General features: G+C 40.5%; 1 protein-coding gene across 4 annotated transcripts in view; it reads left to right on the forward strand.

Annotated features, from left to right (window-relative positions):
- The first annotated feature begins 1,498 nt into the window (after positions 1-1,498).
- Positions 1,499-22,897, forward strand: part of Aplf (aprataxin and PNKP like factor) — a 64,616-nt gene continuing 43,217 nt past the window's right edge. For 3 of the 4 annotated variants that reach the window (XM_085690613.2, XM_048416481.3, XM_048416483.3), the window contains exons 1-5: positions 1,499-1,843; positions 8,436-8,507; positions 15,611-15,783; positions 20,646-20,793; positions 21,094-21,226. In XM_085690613.2, coding sequence (XP_085546739.2) covers positions 1,748-1,843; positions 8,436-8,507; positions 15,611-15,783; positions 20,646-20,793; positions 21,094-21,226 — 622 coding nt within the window. In that variant the 5' untranslated portion in view covers positions 1,499-1,747. The remainder of the gene's footprint in view (positions 1,844-8,435; positions 8,508-15,610; positions 15,784-20,645; positions 20,794-21,093; positions 21,227-22,897) is intronic. The other variant, XM_048416482.3, reaches the window with a different exon arrangement.

Raw genomic sequence — 22,897 nt, forward strand, 5'->3', positions numbered from 1 at the left:
AGAAAGCTCGGTTGACCGAGATGGGGGGAAGGGAGGAAGGATGAATGTGGGATCAGGGAAGAATATATTTCAACTAAGGGAGTCATTTTAGAGTTTACAGGAAACTTGATTATATATGGGATCCCAGGTCCAAGGAGAGATCCCCAGATTGTTCTCTGGACAGAGGAGGGGGTCCCTGAACCGGCCTTGGCCCGGGACCATACTGATGAATATTTTGCTTATCACCATAGATCCTTCATCTGGCGTTGGATGGCGATACAGATGGAGGCCCGCGTTGGAGCACCGAACTGAGCCCCCCAAGATCCAAATGAGGAGCAGAAGGAGGAAGAAAATGACGAAGGACTGCGAGGGATACTATCACCCACTGATACAAGGGGTCGGATCTAATGAGAGTTTACCAAGGCCAGATGGACCGTGACTGAACGAGCATGTGATCCAACCAGATTCTCTGAATGTGGCCGGATTTTCTGAATGTGGCTGGCCTGCAGTCTTTCTGAGAAGCCATTGACAATGACACTGGGACTGGTTTCTTCTGCATATACTGGATTTTTGGGATCCAGTCTGTTTGGATGCTCACCTTCCTGGACCTGGAGGGAGGGGGGAGGAACTTGGACTTCCCACAGGGCAGGAGACCCTGACTGCCCTTGGGGACAAAGAGGGAGGAGGAGAGGGAGGGGGGGAGTGGGAGGACGTTGGGAGGAGGGGCGTAAATGGAAACTTTTTATAATTTAATAAAATTACTTTCAAAAAAAAAAAAAAAAAAGAAATGAGAAGATCCTAACATGGTAATGCCGAACTCTGGCCCAGGCTCCCTCCAAAGAGAAAGTTCCCTCTAACTGTGAGACCTGAGCTTAGCACATGGCTTCTCCATAGTAAAGACACCCACCCAGACACACACACACACCATATATTGTCTTCCCCCAAGTCAGGTCTCTCCCGTTTCTTTTTGGTGCCTGTACAGATCCCAGCCAGAGAACAGGCCTCCTCTATAGAGAAGGAAGATTCTCCAGCTCCATGGGCCAAGTGCCTAAGACAGACTTTTGCCTTAAAGAATAGAAGGCCTGCTGGCTGCAGATCTCTGACTGAGCATGGGGCTCCTGCACAAGAGACAAGACCTCTTGAGGGTGAACCCTAAAAATCTAGTTCAGACATCGTCCAAGGAGTACGGAAAATACTCTTGCCACTGAGGCCTTATTCTAGTCCAAGCCTCCTCCTTATGTAAAGGAAGGGGAAGAAACACACACACCACACTCAGTTGGGAAAAGAACGTCCCCCTGTCGGGAGGTCACAGGGCCACCAGGCCAGCGATGTGTCTATTTAAACCGGCCTTGACATCAGGACTACTCTTGCGCAGTTCCTTGTCCCACAACTCGAATCTGCACAGGCGCAGAGATGCACGCATTACCTTCTGGGGTTGGTAGTTTTTCCAAGAGGTCTGTGCTCCGGAACGGAGCGGAAGGGAGGTGTCAGGGACTACAAGACCCAGCATTCCATGAGTCCTAGGGAGGAAGCGCCGGGAAGTTGTGGCTGTGAGCTCCAGCTTTTAAGTAGTAGTAGTTTGTCAGTGAGTTGACAGGGAATCCCTGCTGGAGTCACTGGCCCACGTGGAGTAGTGATTCCGGAAAGAGAGGAAGCACCCTCATCAGTGAAGGAGCCTCGGGTTTCACATCCCTCCGGGACATGCCCCGTGTGTCTGACGGAGGTGGCTACGAGGCATCTCCTGGCGAAGGAACCTGCTCTCAACTCCATGTCTTTGGACTTCTTTCTGCAGCCTCTGGATGGCGGTCCCCCAGTGTCCGTGGGACCCGGGCAGACGGTGATAGGCCGCGGGCCTCTGCTGGGAGTAAGTGTGTGAGGTGCCCGGGCAGCCGCAGTTGGCTGGGCTGAGGCTCGGTCTCCCGCCCCAGGGAACTCTACGGCTTGGTTCTGCTTGTCAAGATTTTACAGTTTGGGGGCAGTACGTTTTCAGCCAATGTTAGTCAACTCACAGACATTTCTTTTTGGTGCCCGTAAAAAAGTACTGAGTGTGTTAACAGCGTTATCATTCTGCCCGGCTGACAAACTAGGGTCAAATCCAGGCTGAGCTAAGTTAGATTATAAGATGTAAAAGGTAAACAAACCAAAACAAACGAACAAAAAACCCTATTAACTTTTAAGGGCGAATTGTTACTCTAAGGGTTAACATATGGCTTGTTGACCTACAAAGCTTACAGTATTTGCAGCACTGTATGGCCCATTACAGAAAAGGTTGGTCAATCCAGTGCCCTTCCCCCCACACCCCAGGTTAATTCTTTTATCCCCTGGTGTCTTCTGCAGGTCTGGTTGGCCTTACCTAATAGTAGCAGTCCTTTGGGTAATATCAGTAGCTAACCCTCAAGTAGTCTTTGTAGCTAACGAGTCATTGGCTAAAGAGATACTCTAATTTAATCCTTTCAAAGCTTTTAAGTCAGTCACTTTTTATTAGCCTGGTTCAGATGAGAAAGCTAGACTATAAACTGGTCATTAAAAGATGATACATATATATTTTGTTCATTTAAAAAGAATATGATGATGGGATGTCCCAGGCGGCATATATACACAAATGGCCACTAAGCTATATATTTATACTCTCTTTGGGAAGATTAGGAACCAGACATTTGCAGATTGCACTATGAAGTTGTATTCGGTAGTATTCAACCATTTGGCATTGCTCCAAGACTTGTTATTTACAATGGTCGCCCTAGAGAACCTGGCAGTCCAGTAAAAACTATCAGAAGGGATGGAGGGATGGGTTAGCCATTCAGAGCCTGTGGCCTCTTACAGAGGACTGAGTTCAGTTCCCAGCACCTATGTTGGGCAATCACAAACACTTGTAATTCTGCCTCTCTGGGCACTGCACACATATTCATATCTGACATAATAAAAAAAAGATCTAAAAACCGCATAAAAATCTCAGTGTTTTAAAGTAAGTTTATGACCCTTTTGGTTGGCTACATTTGTAGCTATTTCCCTAATTATATTTATAACCCTCCCCTCACACCCCATAGTATCTTTTACAGTGACCATGCTGTGCACACTGCTTTGCTGATTTTAGCACCGAGGGTGTGCAAAGCTGAATGTGGCTTCCAGGGTCTTGTTTTGTCTTGGATTAGTGGAGCAGACTGGGGCCAGCTAGTACCAGGGTGTAAGGAGTGTAGTCAGTCTGGCTGGTTTCCAGCATCTTTATGAAACTTAGTATTAGCTCTAAGGCTGTTTGGGGAATAGGAGAAGAGGTGCTTGAGGTTGTCCTTTGTGGGTTGGCTCCAGAGGGATGTGTGAGGGAAGAAACGCGTGCATGGCACAGGATTGACGAGGTAGAAATTTGCATGCTGCCCACCTCTACCCCAAGGTGATTATCTAAACCTTCCTGTAACACCGTGTTGCGTTCTGTCGTCTACTAGACTGCACAGAGGGTGGCTAGCGTTCCCTGGAACAGATCTTTTGAGTGTTGAGGTTCAGTCCTCAGTGAAGCTTGTGCTTCGTCTGGTAGTCAGATGCCTGAGACTAACCTGCTGTTGCTTGCTTTAGAGGGGCAAGCCATCCTGTTGCTAATCCAGACTGCTATGGATTTGGTGAGGAGAGGGGTGGTTGGGCCTTATAAAAACAGGCTTGTAGATCCTGCCAAGGTCTCTAAGCCCTGCTAATGTGAGATGAGCCTACCTGGTTTTTAGCTAGAGACACAGCTGATTTCATCTGGTCAGAAGTTAGACCTTCCTCTTTAAGCATCGTTTTTGGGTTCATTTTCTTTTGGAAAAATGGACTGCCATCATTTCCCACCTGAGTGGTATTTTCTCCCTTCCTCCCTCCCTCCCTCCCTCCCTCCCTCCTTTCCTTTCCATTCTTTTCTTTTTTTAGATTTATTTACTTGCCGTGTATAGTGTTCTGCCTACAGGCCAAAAGAGGGCACAAGATCTCATTACAGATGGCTGTGAACTACCATGTGGTTGCTGGGAATTGAACTCAGGACCTCTGAAAGAGGTGCCAGTGTTCTTAACTGCTTAGCCATCTCTTCTGCTCCGAATCTTGTTTTTCTTTCTTTTTTTAAAAATTGTTTTTATTGAGCTATGTATTTTTCTCCACTCCCCTCCCTCCCTCCCTCCCTCCCTCCCTCCCTCTCTCCCTCCCTCCCTCCCTCTCTCCTCCCTCCCTCCCTCCCTCTCCCCTCCCCTTCTCCCCTCTCCCATAATCCCCATGCTCCCAATTTACTCAGGAGATCTTATCTTTTTCTACTTCCCATGTAGATTAGATCCATGTATGTGTCTCTCTTAGTGTTCTCATTGTTGTCTAGGTTCTCTGGGATTGTGATTTGTAGGCTGGTTTTCTTTGCTTTATGTTTAAAAACCACTTATGAGTGAGTACATGTGATAATTGTCTTTCTGGGTCTGGGTTACCTCACTCAATATCATGTTTTCTAGATCTATCCATTTGCCCGCAAATTTCAAGATGTCATTTTTTTCTGCTGTGTAGTACTTCATTGTGTAAAAGTACCACATTTTCCTTATCCATTCTTGGGTTGAGGGTATTTAGGTTGTTTCCAGGTTCTGGCAATGACAGACAATGCTGCTGTGAACATGGTTGAGCACAGGCTGAGTGTCTCGCTGCCCCGCTTCTCTTTTCCTTTTCTCCTTTCTTCCCTGTTACCACTGCCTTTCCTGCTCCCGCGTAGACTGTCGGATTGCTGTTGCCGTCTTTCTCCAGCATGTTAGCTAAATGGGTTTGGAATCTCTGTTTCCTGGTTGTTGATACGTTTTTTTCTAGCTGTTGATCTCTTTGACTTCTTGGAGGATGTGTTTAGAATTTAGGTTATTTCAAATGTATTTGTTTTTAAAGACAGGATCTCACTGTGTAGCCCAACCTGCCCTTAAACTTATAATTTTCCTGCCCAGGAGCTGGGGTTACAGGCATGCAGCTTTGTACGCAAGAAAACCATTTTTTTTTTTTAAAAGACAAGAGGCGTTTGTAATGGAATAAACCATTTGCCCGCTAGAGGTCACACTATACTTTTGTATTACTCAAAAATAGCCCATACTTCCTAGAGTTTAGCCTGAGTTATGGAAGATCCGTTCCTGCTGATGGATAGTGTAAAAAGGGGAGGAGCCTTGGGTTCGCTACTAGAGGAACTTTCCTTGTGGTTTTCTCACGACATTCCCCCGACAGCAAGAGAGTCCATCTGTGGTGAAGTAACGATGAGGTCTTGATCCTCACAATAAAAACAGGAACTTTAGTTTGTATTGCTGTGATTGCTTTTGAACGAATGATTTCATTTAGGTATTGTCATATGTCATTTTTTCCTCTCATATGGCCTTCATTTTTATTAGTAAGAGTAAGGACTTTGAACACTGCTGCTCTGAGCGTGACTGCCTGAGTTACTTAGAGCCCTGGCTTTCAGTATCTAGATATGCAAAGTGAATCAGAGCTGCAGTTGCACCACGGCGAGTCCCAGTGTGTAGCCCGGCATGTAGCTTAGCGGTTGTGACTGCTGCTGGTTCTGTCCACTCAGGGACATGTCACAAACAATGGCGGAGCCTCTAAACTTCTTTTTTTTTTTTAAATTAGGATATTTGCTTCTTTGAAATAGCCATATTTTTAATTGATTTTTATTGAGCTCTACATTTTTTCTGCTCCCCTCCCTGCCTCTCCCCTCCTCCCTTCAACCCTCCTCCAAAGTCCCCATGCTCCCAATTTACTCAGGAGATCTTGTCTTTTTCTACTTTTTACTTCCCATGTAGATTAGATCTATGTAAGTCTCTCTTAGTGTCCTCATTGTTGTCTAAGTTCTCTGGGATTGTGGTTTGTAGGTTGGCTTTCTTTGCTTTATGTTTAAAAACCACCTATGAGTGAGTACATGTGATAATTAATTGCCTTTCTGTGTCTGGGTTACCTCACTCAAAATAATGTTTTCTAGCTCCATCCATTTTCCTGCAAAATTCAAGATGTCGTTATTTTTTTCTGCTGTGTAAATGTACCACATTTTCCTTATCCATTCTTCAATTGAGGGGCATTTAGGTTGTTTCCAGGTTCTGGCTATAACAAACAGTGCTACTAAGAACATAGTTGAGCACATGTCCTTGTGGCATGATTGAGCATCCTTTGGATATATACCCAAAAGTGATATTGCTGGGTCTTGAGGAAGGTTGTTTCCTAATTTTTTGAGAAATAGCCATACTGACATCCAAAGGAGCTGTACCAGCTTGCATTCCCACAAGCAAGCAATGCAGAAGTGTTCCCTTTTCCCCACAACCTCTCCAGCATAAGTTGTCATCAGTGTTTTTGATCTTGGCCATTCTACAGGTATAAAATGGGATCTCAGATTTGTTTTGATTTGTATTTCTCTGATGACTAAGGATGTTGAGCATTTCTTTAAGTGGCTTTCAGCCATTTTAGATTCCTCTGTTGAGAGTTCTCTGTTTAGGTCTGTACTCCATTCTTTTTATTAGATTATGTGTTCTTTTGATGACCAATTTCTTGAGTTCTTTGTATATTTTGGAGATCAGACCTCTGTCTGATGTGGGGTTAGTGACGATCTTTTCCCATTTTGTAGGCTGTCATTTTGTTTTATTGACCATGTCCTTTGCTTTACAGAAACTTTTCAGTTTCAGGAAGTCCAATTTATTAATTGTTTCTCTCAGTGTCTGTGCTGCTGGGGTTATACTTAGGAAGTTGTTCCCTGTGCCAATGCATTCAAGTGTACTTCCCACTTTCTCTTCTATAAGGTTCAGTGTGGCTGTCTTTATGTTGAGGTCTTTGATCCGTCTGGACTTGAGTTATGTGCATGGTGATAGATAAAGGTCTATTTTCATTCTTCTACATGTTGATATCCAGTTATGCCAGCACCATTTGTTAAGTATGCTTTATTATTTCCATTTGATATTTTTTCTTCTTTGTCAAAAATCAGGTGTTTGAAGGAGTGTGGAATCTATTCGGTTCCATTGGTTCTCCTGTCTGTTCTTATGCCAATACCAGGCTGTTTTCAGTACTGTAGCTCTATAGCAAAGTTTGAAGTCAGGGTTTGTGATACCTCCAGAAGTTCTCTTATTGTACAGGATTCTTTTGGCTATCCTGGGTTTTTTGTGTTTCCATATGAAGTCGAGTACTGTTCTTTCGAGGTCTGAATAATTTTGTTGGGATTTTGATGGGCATTGCATTGAATCTGTAGATTGCTTTTGGTAAGATTGTCATTTTTACCATGTTAATTCTACTTACCCAAGAACATGGGATATCTTTCCACTTTCTGGTGTCTTCTTCAATTTCTTTCTTTAATGATTTAAAGTTCTTGTCATACAAAGACTTTAAAACTCTTGTCCACTTGTTTGGGTAGAGTTACTCCGAGATATTTTATGGAAATAGCCATATTTTAAATGAGGTTTTGAAGATATTTTTCCTAGATTTTTTTTTAAATGAACTGTCTTTTGGAATAATCGCTTGTGTGGTCCTCACTCTGGTGTGGCCCTGTACGTTCAGAGTCATTCAGCATGAAAGTGCTACCTGATTTTTAAGAATGAATGCTGATTGGTGACAGTTTCAATGTTTTTGCAGGCTCACTGGGTTTAATTTTATCTATACATTGCTATAGCATGCTCAGAGAGATAATGTTGACCCTGCTATATATAATGCTAGACCTCAAGTATTCGATAGTAGGTAATCTAATCAAGTATTTGATAGTAGGGTCATATGATGGTAATGTCATCTAGTTGTTGCTTAGGATTTTTTTTTATCATGTACCAGTCAGGGATAAACAAGTTAATCTCATCTATCATGTTTACAGTGAGGTGGGAAGGAGGATCTTTTTAGCATTTACGATAGAAGCAGTTTTGAACTTTGGTATGGATAAATAATTGTGAGTGTAAATTGGCCACTGTTAACTCCAAACAGGAAGTATTTGTACTGAAGACATAGATGCAGATCTCTTCTCCACTGTAAATGTTTGGCTTGGGCTGCTTCCCTTCTGCCTTCTTACTGTTTAACTGCCACACGTGGCCCCAGAACAGGAATGCAGGTTGTTCAATCTGTGTCTGCTTAAATTGTGGCCACATCCTTCACATTTATCACTTAATATTTATGACAAGCTGAATTTTTATGTTTGAAATATTTCCTGACTGGTACATTGGAATATTTTTCTTATTTGTTAGGTTTTACTGGTAGGAATTCTCTCTAGGTAGATTTCATGTGTAGGAATTGGGAGGATTTGGGGATATGTAGATTCCAGACTTTTTTGGTAGTCATTTACTCTATCCTGACTTTGCTAAGTCCCCTTTTCTCTGAACTGTTTTGTTATGTGTTAAATGAGAGCAGGTATTTGACAAGTAGTTATTGAGTTAATAATATATTTAAATCTAGCCTACTGATTTCATAGGTGTTGCTAAGGGTTTTGTTTGTCTTTTAAGGAGGTGGCTAAATTTGACATGTTTTTCTTGTAGATAACAGACAAAAGAGTTTCCAGAAGACATGCCATTCTAGAGGTGGTGGATAATCAGCTTCGAATCAAATCAGTGAGTTTATTGATCCATTTTAACCCTTTGCCTCTTGCCTTCTAACGTCTGGTTAGAGATGCCTGTTTAAGGTTTGGAAACAGGGAATTTATGTCAGAACCTATTTGTCTCATACTTGCAAGGTAAAATCTAAATAGTAAACTGTGTTTCTCGTAGCACAGAGCTGAATTTGAGTGGTTAGAGTTAATGTGTGTAAATTGTAATTTTGTTCTTAACTGGATATGCCGAGTAATTCCCATAGAAACGCCTGTAACTTGGGTAATGAAGATCACTTCCTGTGCGAGACCTGAGCTCTGACCCTAGTGCACACCTGGAAAGCTGTGTGTGGTGGATTGGAAGAAAAATGGTCCCTAAAGATGGCATTATAGGAGGTGTGGCCTTGTTGGAGGAAGTGTGTCACTGTGGAGGCAGGCTTTGAGGTCTCATACATGCTAAAGATACAATTCAGTGTCTCAGTCTACTTCCCGTTGCCTGCATATCAACATGTAGCAGCTCCTTCTCCAGCACCATGTCTGCCCACATGCTGCCATGCTCCCACCACGATGATAATGGACGGAACCTCTGAACTTTAAGCTGCCACCTCAGTTAAATGTTTTCCTTTATAAGAGTTGTTATGATCATGGTGTCCCTTCACAGCAATAGAAAGCCTGACTCAGAGACCATGTGTGTGTAACCATAGTATACCTGCTGTTTGCTGGCAGCTGACCTAGCTAAAAATGCATGAGTTCTAGTGAGAGACTCTGTCTCAAGAGAATGGAGAAGAATGTGATAAGGCACCTGAGGTCTTCCTCCTGTCTCCAAGGGACGTGTGCAAAGTTCCCCTCTCCCCAACCAAAGAATGCCTGTAACCATATAATGTGCAGTTTTATGGGGACAGGTGAGGTAATAAGTAAATTCAGTGTTAGAGGATTTTTATCAACACATTTTTATGGTTCTTTGTATAGAAGTGAGTATTTGTAAGTTGTAGAATTTATTCTATTTCATTTGAAGCATTAATCCTTTGCTCTACAGCCTGAGCATCAGTGTTTTGCTGGGGTGATCCTGGGACTGTAACTATTCTCTTTCAGTTGCAAACTCCATTGTATAGGAGAATGAGTTGTGTGTATGAGACCCCATTCACTTTGGAGTATTTTATTTGTAGTGAAATAAATATTATGGAACTAAATCCACTGACTTACGACATTTAAGCCATTTTGTATTTTCACCCCCATCCTGGCTTGTGCTCTGCTTCTGAGCTATACCCTATCTCTGTGATTTCTATATTACTGTCTGTTGTATAAGTCATTTTATACAGGCTTTTAAAAATATACTATTTCTTTCTGTTATTCTATGTTGAACTGTTGTGGCAATAATAGTACTGGGAAAACCTTTAAGTAGAACTGAATTCACCCCACCTCAACCCTGAATAAATGACATTTTAAAGCTTTGCACGTTCTCATGTTGTGCTGAGTGCCGGGACGATGTGCCGGTGTCACAGTCAGCCCTCTGGGGTCTCTGGATCTTTACTTTATTTCCCTTAGTTGAGATCACTTAAGCTCATTGAATATGGGGAGTTGGACTCATTTTGTGTCTCTGGTATTTACTGTAATGCTGTATCAGGTTCTTAGCATAGTTGAATGCATGAGTCAGTGCTGTGATGAGAAATATAATGTGAAATTTCTGGAAGTGGATATACCATGGGTTTTTATAAAAGTACTTATTTTTCAGTACTGAATTTCTAATGCCCTTCTAATGACTACCATGACTCAGAATAAAGGAGTTTGCTGTTCCTGAAGGAAAAAGGGGTATTTTCATTTCTGTTTCTGTAAAATGCTATTTGTTTAGGTTATTAAAACATCTTAAATGCCATATTCTGTAGATCTCTGAAGTGTTTGAAGACCGTCTATCTAAAATATATCTGTTTGACCTTGAAAACATACCTAATATGACTATAAATATGATTGGTATAAATAACTATTAACCTGCATTTCTTATAACTATTTCTAAATAGTTTCTAATAATGGCTTTCAATGACTAAAACTTTACACTACATTTTTAACTGAGCTGCATATGTATAATACCTTAAACAAGAGTAGAAACATATATACAGATCTTGTAACAAAAATAACCTTAAATTTGTATCAATATACAAAAATACATTAAGAGTAGAAGCATTTATATAGTATGTTGTAACAAAATTAACAAATTTGTATCAATATACAAAAATCCATACCAGTGGATTGTAATATTTACAATTAATAGTTGCTTATTAGTTTAAAAATAGATTCAATAATCTACCCTTTTATTTTATCGTTCCTATAACCCCCTTTTAAAATCCTTTCAGAAAGAAATCCTTTAATCTAACCTCCTTGCCTTAGTTTCCTCCCTTTCCAATAACAACTTGCACCCCCCCTGCCACACACACACAATGATAAGCATCCATAATCCACCGAATGGCAAACTCACCCACCCCACCTCTTGGGAATGTGGGCATCATGTTCTTAGAATTACTTCCTGTTGTCTGGGTGTGTGTGTGTGTGTGTGTGTGTGTGTGTGTGTGTGTGTGTGACAGCACCTTTGGAGGACCCTGAGAAACTGAGGTAATGGAAGTCCTGGAAGAGCTAGCTGCTGTTCAGTCCCAGTGTGGTGGGAAAGTGCAGGACTTCTCTGAAGTCCTGGCTGGAGTAGTCTGTGAGGCCATACCATTTCAGCTAACCACCTTGAAAGTATCCTGAGCAGTTTGTAGTTCAAAGCTGATATTTGGGTGGTGTTTGTCAGCTTAGTGGTGTTACCATAGTCCCGGTGGAATCATCATTGCAGGGCCCCATCATCTTCTTGGAAACCTCAAAGGTCACTGCTGGGAATGGCCACAGTTCACTGCAGAAAACTTAAACATTTTAAATGTTATCTGCAGTAGATCTCTGATAGGTTAAAGGACCACAATCTGTTAAATACATCTGAGGTACACAAACTTAGTTCCTAGTTACCTGCTTAGGACTCAAGTAGTTCTCTTTATAAGGTTAATTCTATCACTTTTGGGATAATTGCTATTAATCTCTCCTTAAAAATTAGCACAAGCTCTTTGCCAGTGTTCATTGTCTTCCCATAATTTTTTAATTTCATCAGCAGTAAAAGACACTACAATCTCTGCTGGGTGTATACCTGCTAGTTGACGAAGTCTCAGTTTTCTTTTTATAATTAATTCAGAGACTTTTCCCACATAAGTTTTTATTTATTTTTTGCTTGGTTTATGTGGTAAAAAGATCCATTTTAAGATAATATCTTCCTTTTGCATTAAAATTTCTGTAGGGGAAATTCTGGAAGGCAATATGACTAAAATGCAATTAAGATTTGGATTCACCCTATCCACATGTGTCTCCTGTAATTTTTCTTCAACATCAATTCCTTTTTCACTTCAGCTGTTAATTCTCTGGGACTATTTAAGTCTGTCACCATCTAAGGTTTTGTTTAAATGAACTATTAGATCAGGTGTTATCCCAACAGTCAGTCATAGACTGGAAATGTCTCCTAACAATCTTTGAAAGTCATTCAGAGTCTGCAACCAGTCTCTTCTAATTTGTGCCTTTTGTGTTCTAATTTTCTATAAACCTATTTTATAACCTAGGTAATTGACAGAATCTCCTCTCTGTATTTTTTCAGGAGCAATTTGTAATCCCCATTTTGACAAAACTTTCTTTACTTCTTCAAGTATTCTTTCTAAAGTATCTATGTTTGAATCAAGTAGCAAAATGTCATCCATGTAATGGTAAATTATAGATTTAGAAATTTTTTTATGTTGTATTCCCAATGGCTGACTTACAAAGTGTTGGCATAGGGTGGAGCTACTCCCTGTGGAAGGATGGTCCATTGGTATCTCCTAGTAGGCTGGGAATTATTTTAAGTAGGCACTGTGAAGGCAAATTTTTCTCTATCCTGTTCTTGTAAAGGTATAGTGAAGAAACAATCTTTTACATCAATAACTATAAGAGGCCATCCTTTTGGTAATAGAGAAGGCAGAAGAATTCCAGATTTCTTTGTAACAACAAATACAGGAGAATTCCAAGGGCTGGTTGATTCTTCACTATATAGTGAGTGTCTAGTTGCTCCTGTACCAGCTGTTCTAAAGCCTGCATTTTGTCTTCTGTTAACGGCCACTGTTTTAACCCATGTTGGTTTTTCAGTTAACCATTTTAAAGGTAGGGCTATTGGTACCTCTAAAGGTTTGCTAATTGCTTTGTGTTCTTGTACAGCCTGAATGGCTTGTGACCTTTGTGTGTAGTACCTTATAATATCCTTCCCAGAATTATGAGTTTCTGGGACTGCAGGAATGCTAATCTGGGTATTTCATTGCTGCAACAGGTCATGACCCCATAAGTTTACTGCAATATTATCTGCATATGGCCTCAGCCTTCCTCTCTGTCCTTCTGTCCCTATGTATTTAACCCATCTTGTGCTTTGTTTCACTTGAGATAGGATGTTGAACATTCTAGGAATTGAACATCTGCCTCTTAAAGAGGCCAATTTGGATGCCAAGATTCTGGAGTAATTATACTCATGTCCACACCTGTGTGTATCAAACCCACAATTACAATGCCATTTATACGCACTCTTAGCTTTGGTCTTTGATCATTTATAGAAGTCTGCCAGAATATATGTTTCCTATTTCCTATTGGAATTTTTGATTCATTCTCCATGTTTAGTCCATCATCCAGAATAGTATGTTTGATTTTGCAAAGTCTCAAGTTCTTTTGCTTTTCCTTGTTGTTCTAAACTTTTAGCCTCTTCTCTGAAATAACATTTAAACATCAGCTGAGGCCTGTCATCCAGGACTGCTGAAACTAACTGAAGCCAGTTGTGTGGGATTGCTTTAATGCTAGAAGACCATGTCTTTATTGTCTCCCTAACAAATATAGAATGCAAGCCATAAGTTTGGGCATTTCGAACTTGATGCTTTGTCAGAGTAGATTACAGGGTAGGAAGTGGAAACCCTGGGTAAGTCATCTCTATTTAGTCTCAGGTTCTTGTCTGCTTTAGCAGTGCCAGGCATGCGTTCTTCTCATGGAGCAGGCCTTAAATCCCATTTTTTTAAAAAAGGGGTTACTCCCATAACATTTGCGCCACATTTTACTGGTTTATCTTGCAGGCCAGTCTTTGCTGTAGGCCCCAGGACTTGTAACTAGGTAAATTGTTCATTATTTTTTCCTCTGATAGCATGCAAAATACCTTTCAGCACCATGAATGTTAGTTGGTATGGGTGAAACTTTTAATTGGGCACCGACTCCATGTTACTTATCAAGGAACATTAATTCTCTATTTTTGTGGGTGTATTTGATAGCTGCTTGATGATTTGATGTTTTAAACCAATCTTTCATAATTCCTTGGGATGTGTTATTGCCTAAATAATGATATTCTCCATTCTTAGGTAGTCATATGTGTATATTTAAATGGCTGATCAATAAAAAATGCTGAGTGATTAAGTTGGTATACTAGGGAAATTGTTGATTTCTCTAGGAAAAAAAACTTAGTAGATGTAACAGAGGAAGAGGTCACAGGGAGAGGTGTTCTGTATGAGAATCTATTGAAAAAAATCACAGATTTTACATTGTTTGCATTATCATATATTAAGTTATTATACAGTAAGGCTTCTTTATTTCAAAACCTAATTATAATAATATGTAAGAGAAATAGCCAGTTTTACCTTGATTACATTTAAGATTTTTTATTTGTGTGTGTGTGTGTGTGTGTGTGTGTGTGTGTGTGTGTGTGTGTGTAGGGAGAGAGAACAGAGGACATCTTGCTGAAATTGGTCCTCTCCTTCCATCATTTGGGTTCTGGAGATCGAGTTTAGGTCCTCATGTGTGGTGGCAGGTGTCTTTACTGCTAAGACTGCTTACCAACTCATATTTGCAAACTTTGAAGTCTCTTTCAATAGGTCTTTTAAAAATTACCCTTGAGAAAACTAATTATCTTTGCTAATATGGAGGCAGTCAGTGGAATAATATAATCTAAATAGTTAGTGCAGTAATAGTTTTGTTTTTGATATGTGTTAATTACTTGTGATTTCAATCTAAATGATACTCAAAGGGATTTTATTTAAAAGTAGATTTATTCTTCACTACAGCTAGAAAGAAAGCAGTAATGCTGAAGATATTCGAACACCATCTCCTGCCTCATGTTTTTTTATTTTTAAATTGTGTCAGAAATTATTAGGAAAAAATAAATAGCAAAGAAGAGCTGTTGCCAGGGGACGAGTGCGTTTCGGATTAACAGTGGGGACCACTCCCGTACTGAGAAGATGAGTGTGTTTCGGATTAACAGTGGGGACCACTCCCGTACTGAGAAGATGCGTGTGTTTTGGATTAACAGTGGGGACCACTCCCGTACTGAGAATTATTTTTTCACCTTTCTTATCCATTGAACAGTTTATTAAACTAATCAATTGATTTTGTTTGCTATGTTGGATTCCTTTAGGAATGAGAGGTAGAACCTGTTGTGATATTATCTTTGTTCCATAACAAATAAAGCTTGCCTGAAGATCAGAGAAGCAGAGCAGCCAGCCACTAGTTCTTACCTCTATGACATTCTCAGACCAAATTGGGTATCCTGTCTCTACAAGTCCTCGACTAAATGCTGTCTCTACAAAACATCAGACTGAAGTCTGTGCTCCTGTCTCCTCCCACCTTATATTTCTCTCTCTGCCCAGCCATATCACTTAACCATCTCCACCTCCCTAGTGCTGGGATTAAAGGTGTGAGTCACCACCGCTTGGCTCTGTTTCTTTTTTAGACTGATTCATCCTCAGGTAGCCCAGGGTGGCCTTGAACTCACAGAGATCCGTCTGCCTCAGTCTCTTGAGTGCTGGGATTAAAGGTGCATGTCACCACTTCCTGTCCGCTATGGCTAACTAGTGTGGCTAGCTCCTTACTCTGATCCTCAGGTTAGCTTTATTTGTTAAAGCACAAACAAAATATCACGCGAACCCTTTTTTCATTTGCAAATGTTTATGGTACTGGGTGCCAGGCTTACTAAACTTTCAAGAGTAATTTTATACTTAATTGTTTTGGGGATCAATTCATATTTAGTTGTATTTTTCCTGTTGCACACTGTGTTCTCTTATCGATTAGATCCATACGAATCCGTGTTTCCTTCAGTCTTCTGAGGAGAGCCAGCTCTTGCCAATGAAGACACACGTGTGGTGCTGGCTGAATCCTGGGGATAGCTTTTCCTTGTTACTCAACAAGTACTCCTTCCGTGTCTTCTCTACACAAGCTGAAGAGGAACTGGAGTGCACTTTAAGGTGAGTTTGCGAGTAATGGCGTTTGAATCTGATTTCGCCACCTCCACAAATGCCTCACTGAAAATCATTCTAGGTTTGCGTCATAGTTGGGCTGCAGTAGCCACATAATTTGTGTTTCTGGAAAACATTTGACTTTGGAAACATTTGCCTTATGGTATGCCCCAATATGCACCATTCTTTACCTTTGTGTTCCTAATGTTTCCACCAGACAAAACTAACTATATATTTTCTTGAATTTTTAACTTCATTAAAAATTTTAAGGTATCCTGACTTCTATCACTGACATCCTAAAGTGCAGAGCAGGGGAACTGGAGAAGTTAGGTAGTAGGACGGAAGCACTGAATCTGGTATAGAGTTCACATTTACAACTAGTTTCCGAGCCAGTTGCCAGGCAGCAGTTGCTGGGCTTTGTTTCTGCCTCTGACTGGCAGAGATCAAACACTAGACCTGTAGAACTAGTTGGAGATATTGACATATACATTAGACGGTTCTTGATATCATTGAGGTTTTCATGTATTTTAGAACAATCTCTATTTTACATTGTTTACCACATCAAAAATTTAAGGTTGTTGTTAGTCCTGTGTTCGTCTGCTCACACTGAAAGCCAACACACGGTAGAGAAGAGTACACTCAAGAGCAGTCACCCTAAAAAGTAGAGGGAGCTTTCTTCTCCCCAGAAGACCATCTTGGGGAGCTAAGTGCAGGAAAGGGCTTTTATGGAGATGGAGAGGAGGTGCACAGGCAGTGGTGGGGAGACCTGTGCTGGGCAAGGTCTTTAGGCAGCACCTTCATCACTAGCCATGGGTTTTTTCTTTGTCTTGTTCTTCTAACTGGAAAGGAGCAGCTCCTAGGGCTAATTCCTTTAGACAAGCATATTATTTTTCTGCAGGCCGCCCACCCTGGCAGTTCACATGCTCGGTGTTAGTTGATGTTCCAGACACAGGATAAGGAGGGATGTCATGTTTCCTAATGTTATCTGAGGGTTGCCAGATGGTCGGATTTCTTTCTTTAAAGAAAGGTTGTTTAGCAGTTACTCATCTCGGTGTTTGTGTGGAATGTAGCACAGTGAGCAAAGGAAGGGAAGTCAGTGCAGCTGCCACACACAGCTCCTGGGAGTAGCCACTATTCACTGTGGCGTAAGCTTCATGTTTTGAGCAATGAGATCTTCATAACGAGAGTGGGAGGGATTCACGCTACGAATTTCTCCATGTTGCAGTCGAAGGAAAGCAGAGAAGGTTTGAGACTTGCCAGGTTCTAGACCCGAGTCTGCTATTTCCAGAATAATGCTCTTACGGACGACTACCCACCACTGTGCCAGAATGCCTGTCCTAATACCTGGAGGATGGCAGAATCGACCTGGAATGGTCATAGAATGGGAAGAAAGAGGGAGGGAGAGAGAAAGAGAAAGGGAGTGTGGAGGATGGGAGGGAGAGAGAGAAAAGGAGAGTGGAGGGAGGGAGGTAAGGAGGGAGGGAGGGAGAGAGAGAGAAAAAAGGGAGAGTGGAGGAAGGGAGAGAGAGAGGGAAAGTGGAAGAGAAAGGGAAGGAGAGGGAATGAGGGAGGGAGGAAGGGGGAGAGAGAGAGAGAAGAGAGATCCTTATTAAAACCTGGGCAAATCTCTATGATATTGAGGTAAAAATTACAAGTATATAAAGTATATACTATTTCTATCAAATAATGGATGCTTTCATATAATGAAGTTATAAAGACATCATATTCAATCATTTAGGGATAGGATGGAAGGGAGAGGAACAAATTTGAGTTTGTGTGCTGAGTGAGCTTTGATTGTTTTTAACTGGAGCAAATATGACAAAGTACTCTCACTGGGATAGTGTCCATGCATTAGTATTTGTAGACAGGGAGACGGGTGTGCTCTCGTTGCTGCCTGCTTAGCTCTGGAGTTTAGAAGACTGGAGAGGATCCTCTCTAGCACTTTGTTGCAGTTGTTAGAAGTCGTCTAATGTGTAATATTTTTTCTTTCAACTGATTGGATATTTAAGAAAAGAACCCAAACAACAATGTAACATTTAAAAAAAGAAAACAAAGCCCCTGGTCCATTCTCATTCTGCTTTTGTGTACGTATTTTTCAGTGCCTTAGGATTGTATAGTGTCATTCACAGCCTACAGTAGGAGCACGTGGCTACCGTCACCTCTAAGTTTTCATTTTCACTTGTTTTTACTTATCTCTGAAATTATTTTGCTAGAAATTCCAATGCTTATACTTTTATTTTGAGAAACCATAGAGAAATCCAAATGAGGAGAAATATACTAGGTTTTGTATTTAAATAGTTAAAATAATACACATGGGAGCAGGGTTACTTTTGCATTCCTGATGTGTCTCCAGTATGGCATGCAGTGTGCGTATTGGCTCCTTGGATCTCAAACTGAGTGATGCCGTCATGGGAGTATGACCGTGTTTTTATGGCTAAACTTCATTGTGGATAAGGAGGTAACACAGTTTCACCCTGGGAAGATTTTCTTAAGCATTGTCTCAAGGAAACTACAGTAAATTGATGCATGATTCATAAAAACTCAGAGTCAGATGTTGGGATTCATCCTGAAGATACGAAAAGCAAAGCAGCCAGCCTCCAAAAATGTCAGGATGAGACTGAGACTGAGAGCTCTTTCCTCCCGCTTTATATTCCTCTCTAGAGCTGGGATTAAAGGCGTGTACTGCCTGGTTTCTATGGAAACTAGTGTGGCTACTGGGATTAAAGATGTGTGTTACCACTACTTGGTCTACAAGGCTGACCCGTGGGGCTGTTTTACTCTCTGATCTTCAGGCAAGCTTTATTTATTAAAATCAAATAAAATGCCACCACAGTAAACTTATTTTTTCCAGACTATTACAGTTCTTAGCACGTAGATTCCAGGTAAATAGCTGCTAGTTTCAAGCACTAACTCTGAACAAAGCAATACAGTGTTTAAAATCTCAGTATAATGGGACAACTCATTTGTGATTACAGAAAGGGAGTGGAGCTGGATGGGAAAGGAGCTGGGAGGCTCTTGGAGGAGTTGGGGAAGGAGAACCATAATCAGACTGTATTGCATGAAAAAAAATCTCTTTTTAATAAAAGAAAAATGAAAGGAAAATTAGAAATTTCATTTGTAATTATTTTTAAGTCAGTTCATTTGTACTAGAATATTTTATATTAAAGATATAAAAATAAGTAACATATTTGAACATAACTTAGACTGTATTTTGAGCCCTTAAGGATAACTGCACAAACTATCTTAAATGTGAAGAATATTACTGAAGAACTCACATCTCCCAATTTTAAAACCTGCCATGAAGCTTGTACAATCATCAAGACAGTGTGGTCTGGCTTAAGGACAGAAACGAGCCCTTACATTTACGGTCTTTACTGCTGACAGGGCCACCAATACTGATTAAACAGGGTAAAGTCAAATGTCAGAAAGTACTGGAACAGCTAATATCCACATGGAAAAAGTGAAGTTAGACTTTCGCTTTATATCATATAAGACTCAAAATGGATCAGAGACCTAACTGTAAAGAGGGAGAGCATAGGTATAAATCTTTACCACCCTGCTTCAGGTGTAGCTTTACGAGTCTAACATCAAAGCAACAGCAAAAACAGGAGCATTGGAGAAATTAGATGTTCTCATGTATGAAGATATGTATGCTTATGAGAGCATAGTCAAGAAACACAAAAGACAAGTGAATGACAAAAATTTGTATATCGTATATGTCTATAACATATTTACAGATTATATAAGCAGTTCTAATTCAACAACACAAGGTCAACCCAATTTTAAAATGTACAACTGATTAGAATAAATATTTCCTTATAATAACATTAAAAGATAGCATCATTAGTCTTTGGGAAATTTAAGTCAAATCTATAATGAGAAACTTTTAACAATTTGAAAAAAATGCTCATTAAGCTTCTAGGCAGCTGTAACCAAGGACATTAGTAAATGTTGTTATTAGCATACGGAGAAACCATAACTCCTATATACTGTGTGGTATTATGAAACAGTACATTCTCCTTGGAATGTCCATATTCAAATAAGTTTTTAGATATTTAGAAATATAAACAGCTCTGTGTTCTGGCACTCCCCCTCTTGGGTTTATGCCCCCAGATTGAAAACGTGTTCACACAAAGCCTTATACATGGAATCACGTGTAACATCATTCATAATAGTCCAAGTGGGGAAAGATGTCCACCAGTTCTGAGTTAGTAAGCAAATATAGAGTAATTTTGGAGTGGAATATACTTCCTGCCGTTTATTATGATTCCTGCCACTGAACTTCAAGTCTCTTTGAAAGAGATAATTCTTTATTTCTAAGCCACTAAAAGAACATTTCAAAACTGCAAGTCGGCCTCTTCAGCTGCCCATGTCTGCCCATCTTCAGTTTTAAAGGTATATTTATTTTTATTTTATATGTGTGCGTGTTTGCTTGGATGTATGTGTGTAAGTGCACCATATATATGCCTCTGACCACAGAGGCCAGAAGAGGGCATTGTGCCTGGAGTAACAGACGGTTGTGAGCTGTCTGTGGGTACTGGATCCTAAACCTAGGTCCACAGCAAGTGCTCTCAACCACTGCTCCGTCTCTCTGGCCACACCCATGAGTTTTAAAGACAAGTGTATGCTGTGATAATATATTATAGATATAAAATATATGATATATGTGATAATATATGTGGCCAGAGGTAAAAGCCAAAACCAGAAACAACCCTTTTACTGTAGTAGAAACTGTGTTTTTAGTTTTTGTAACTTTGACAGAGGAGCCCAGTACCCCAGTGAGAGTCCTCAGAGGTGTAGAGCTGATCAGCCTCAGGTTCCACCAGAAGTGTTGTAAATGATAGGAAACAAAGTTCTGTTTTATTTTCTAGGAACAGTCAAACTCTTGATGAAGAGGATGTGTTGAGTGACTTGCAGAAGTCCCCTGTGATTAATCCACCCGATAAGACAGCTGGTGCTTCACAGCCACAAGGAAGCCCGGGAATACCCAAGACCAAGTGTACTGCCCTAGAGCCTATGGTGAGAAACTTAAGAAGCACCTTCCTAACATGGTCTTTATCTCACGGAAAGACAGCTGAAATCATGCATATTTTAACACCTGCAGCATTGATTTGCTTCCATTGTTTTTAAGTCTGTAGAGAATGTCACACTAGGCTGACAAAAACCAATAGGAATGAATTTCTTGTTGGAAATTTAACGAATTTAGCCTACAGTTGTGGGTCGCTCTGTTAGTGGTAAATTTCTCCAAAGTAAATCATTTTACGAATTCACTAAGGATGCATGGCACCTTTAGGAATTAGTTCATGGGTCTTCTTTTAGTCCTCCTCAGATGCTCCAAGTGGTATCAGTGAGCACCAGCCACACCCTGCTCAGAGGAAAAGAATCCTCCCGGCTTGGATGTTAGCAGAAGATTTAAGTGGTCAAAACCTTGCAGCTCCTGTCAAGGGTGGAGGTAGGTTTGTGTTTTTGCTGATGTTGAGTTTCAAGGAAGCATTAAAGTCAATTAAGAAGTTTCTCTGAACAAATAGGTATAGAGTGGTGGTCGCACATGGTATGGGTTAACCTGGGACTTTAAATTCTATTCTATTTATCTATTTTGAGACATAATCTTATACTTGTTATGCCCCTGCCTCAGTCTCCTGAGTGCTCGGGTTGCAGTTATGGGCTGCTATGCCCGCTAACCTGAAATTTACTTTTAGATATGTGTGGAATATAATTCAAAACATAAGCTATTGCTTTATGGCTTTTCTCAAAGAGCATTTTATCTATTGATACCTTGTTGAGCATGTGATATTCCTCTTATTGTTAGGAATACTGTATGTGTATATACATACATATACACATACAGTATATATATATTCATTCTCAGGTGAGCATGTTGGTGTCATATCTGAGATGAAAGAACACCACAACCAAAATATTTAAAAATAATTAGATAAAATAATGCCAGGTTTACAGTGTGTATGCTACGAGATTCAAGAACACTTGCCTCTTGTCCTGACTCAGCTTACTGTCATGGCAGACACCTCAGTGATTTATGTCTTTCTGCTGGGCATCCATTGTTTCATCATTGTTTGTTTGTGTATCTTTCTTCTCCCATATAATACATTCCTACTGAAGATCCTCCCCCACTTCCCCTCTCCTACAGTTTCACTGTGTTTCCTTTCAGAAAAGTGTAGGCCTCCCAGGGATATCAACCAAACATGGCATATCAAGTTACAATAAGATTAGGCACCTTCCCTCATATTAGGGCTGGATAAGAAAACCCAATAGGAGGAAAGGGTCCCAAAAGAGGCAAAAGAGTCAGACAGCTCTCACTCCACTGTACGAGCCCCACAAGAGGACCAAGCTACACAGCCATGCCATATGCAGAGGGCCTGGTCAGTCCCATGCAGGCTCCCTGACTGTCAGTTCAGTCTCTGTGAGCCCCTATGAGCCCAGGTTAGTGATTCTGTGTTTTTATTTTATTTTATTTATTTTATTTGTGGTGTCTTTGACCCCTGTGGCTCCTATAATTCTTCCTCTCTCTCTTCCTCAGGATTTCTCGACCTCCACCTAATGTTTGACTGTGGGCCTCTGTATCTGTTCCCGTCAGTTTGCTGCATGAAGCCTCTCTGATGACGATTATGCTAGACTCCAGTCTAGGAGTATAGCAAAATATCATCAGCAGTCATTTCATTGACTTTTCCTTTTGCTGGTCATGTTTGGCTCTATCCTAGCCCTTTTCTGTTTGTGATTTTTCTTAAGGTTTCTGTTTTAGCACATTTTAAGTGTTAAGTGTCATTCCTGTATATCAGTAGGATTTGATATCAAATACCTTTCCTATACATCGTAGGATTTGATATCAAATGCCTTTCCTGTGCATTGTAGGACTTGATACTAAATCAGCCTTGCATTCTTAATAAACCCCTTTGACTCTTGGGCTCTTTTGTTTACTTTTCAATTCTGGGAATTGAACTTAGGTCCTCACTTGGTGAACAAATTCTACCTCAGCTGATTTTTCTCTTTTTTATGTCCCTTTTAGTTTTTAAGGATTTTTAAAATGATTGTTTTAAGTGATGTTGAGCTATAATTTTATTTTAGTGTAAAGTGTTGTGAGGGGTTTTAATGTAAAACCCCTGGT

Source organism: Myodes glareolus, chromosome 6 (genome assembly GCF_982192425.1).
Source record: "Myodes glareolus chromosome 6, mMyoGla1.1, whole genome shotgun sequence".
Lineage (NCBI taxonomy): Eukaryota > Metazoa > Chordata > Mammalia > Rodentia > Cricetidae > Myodes > Myodes glareolus.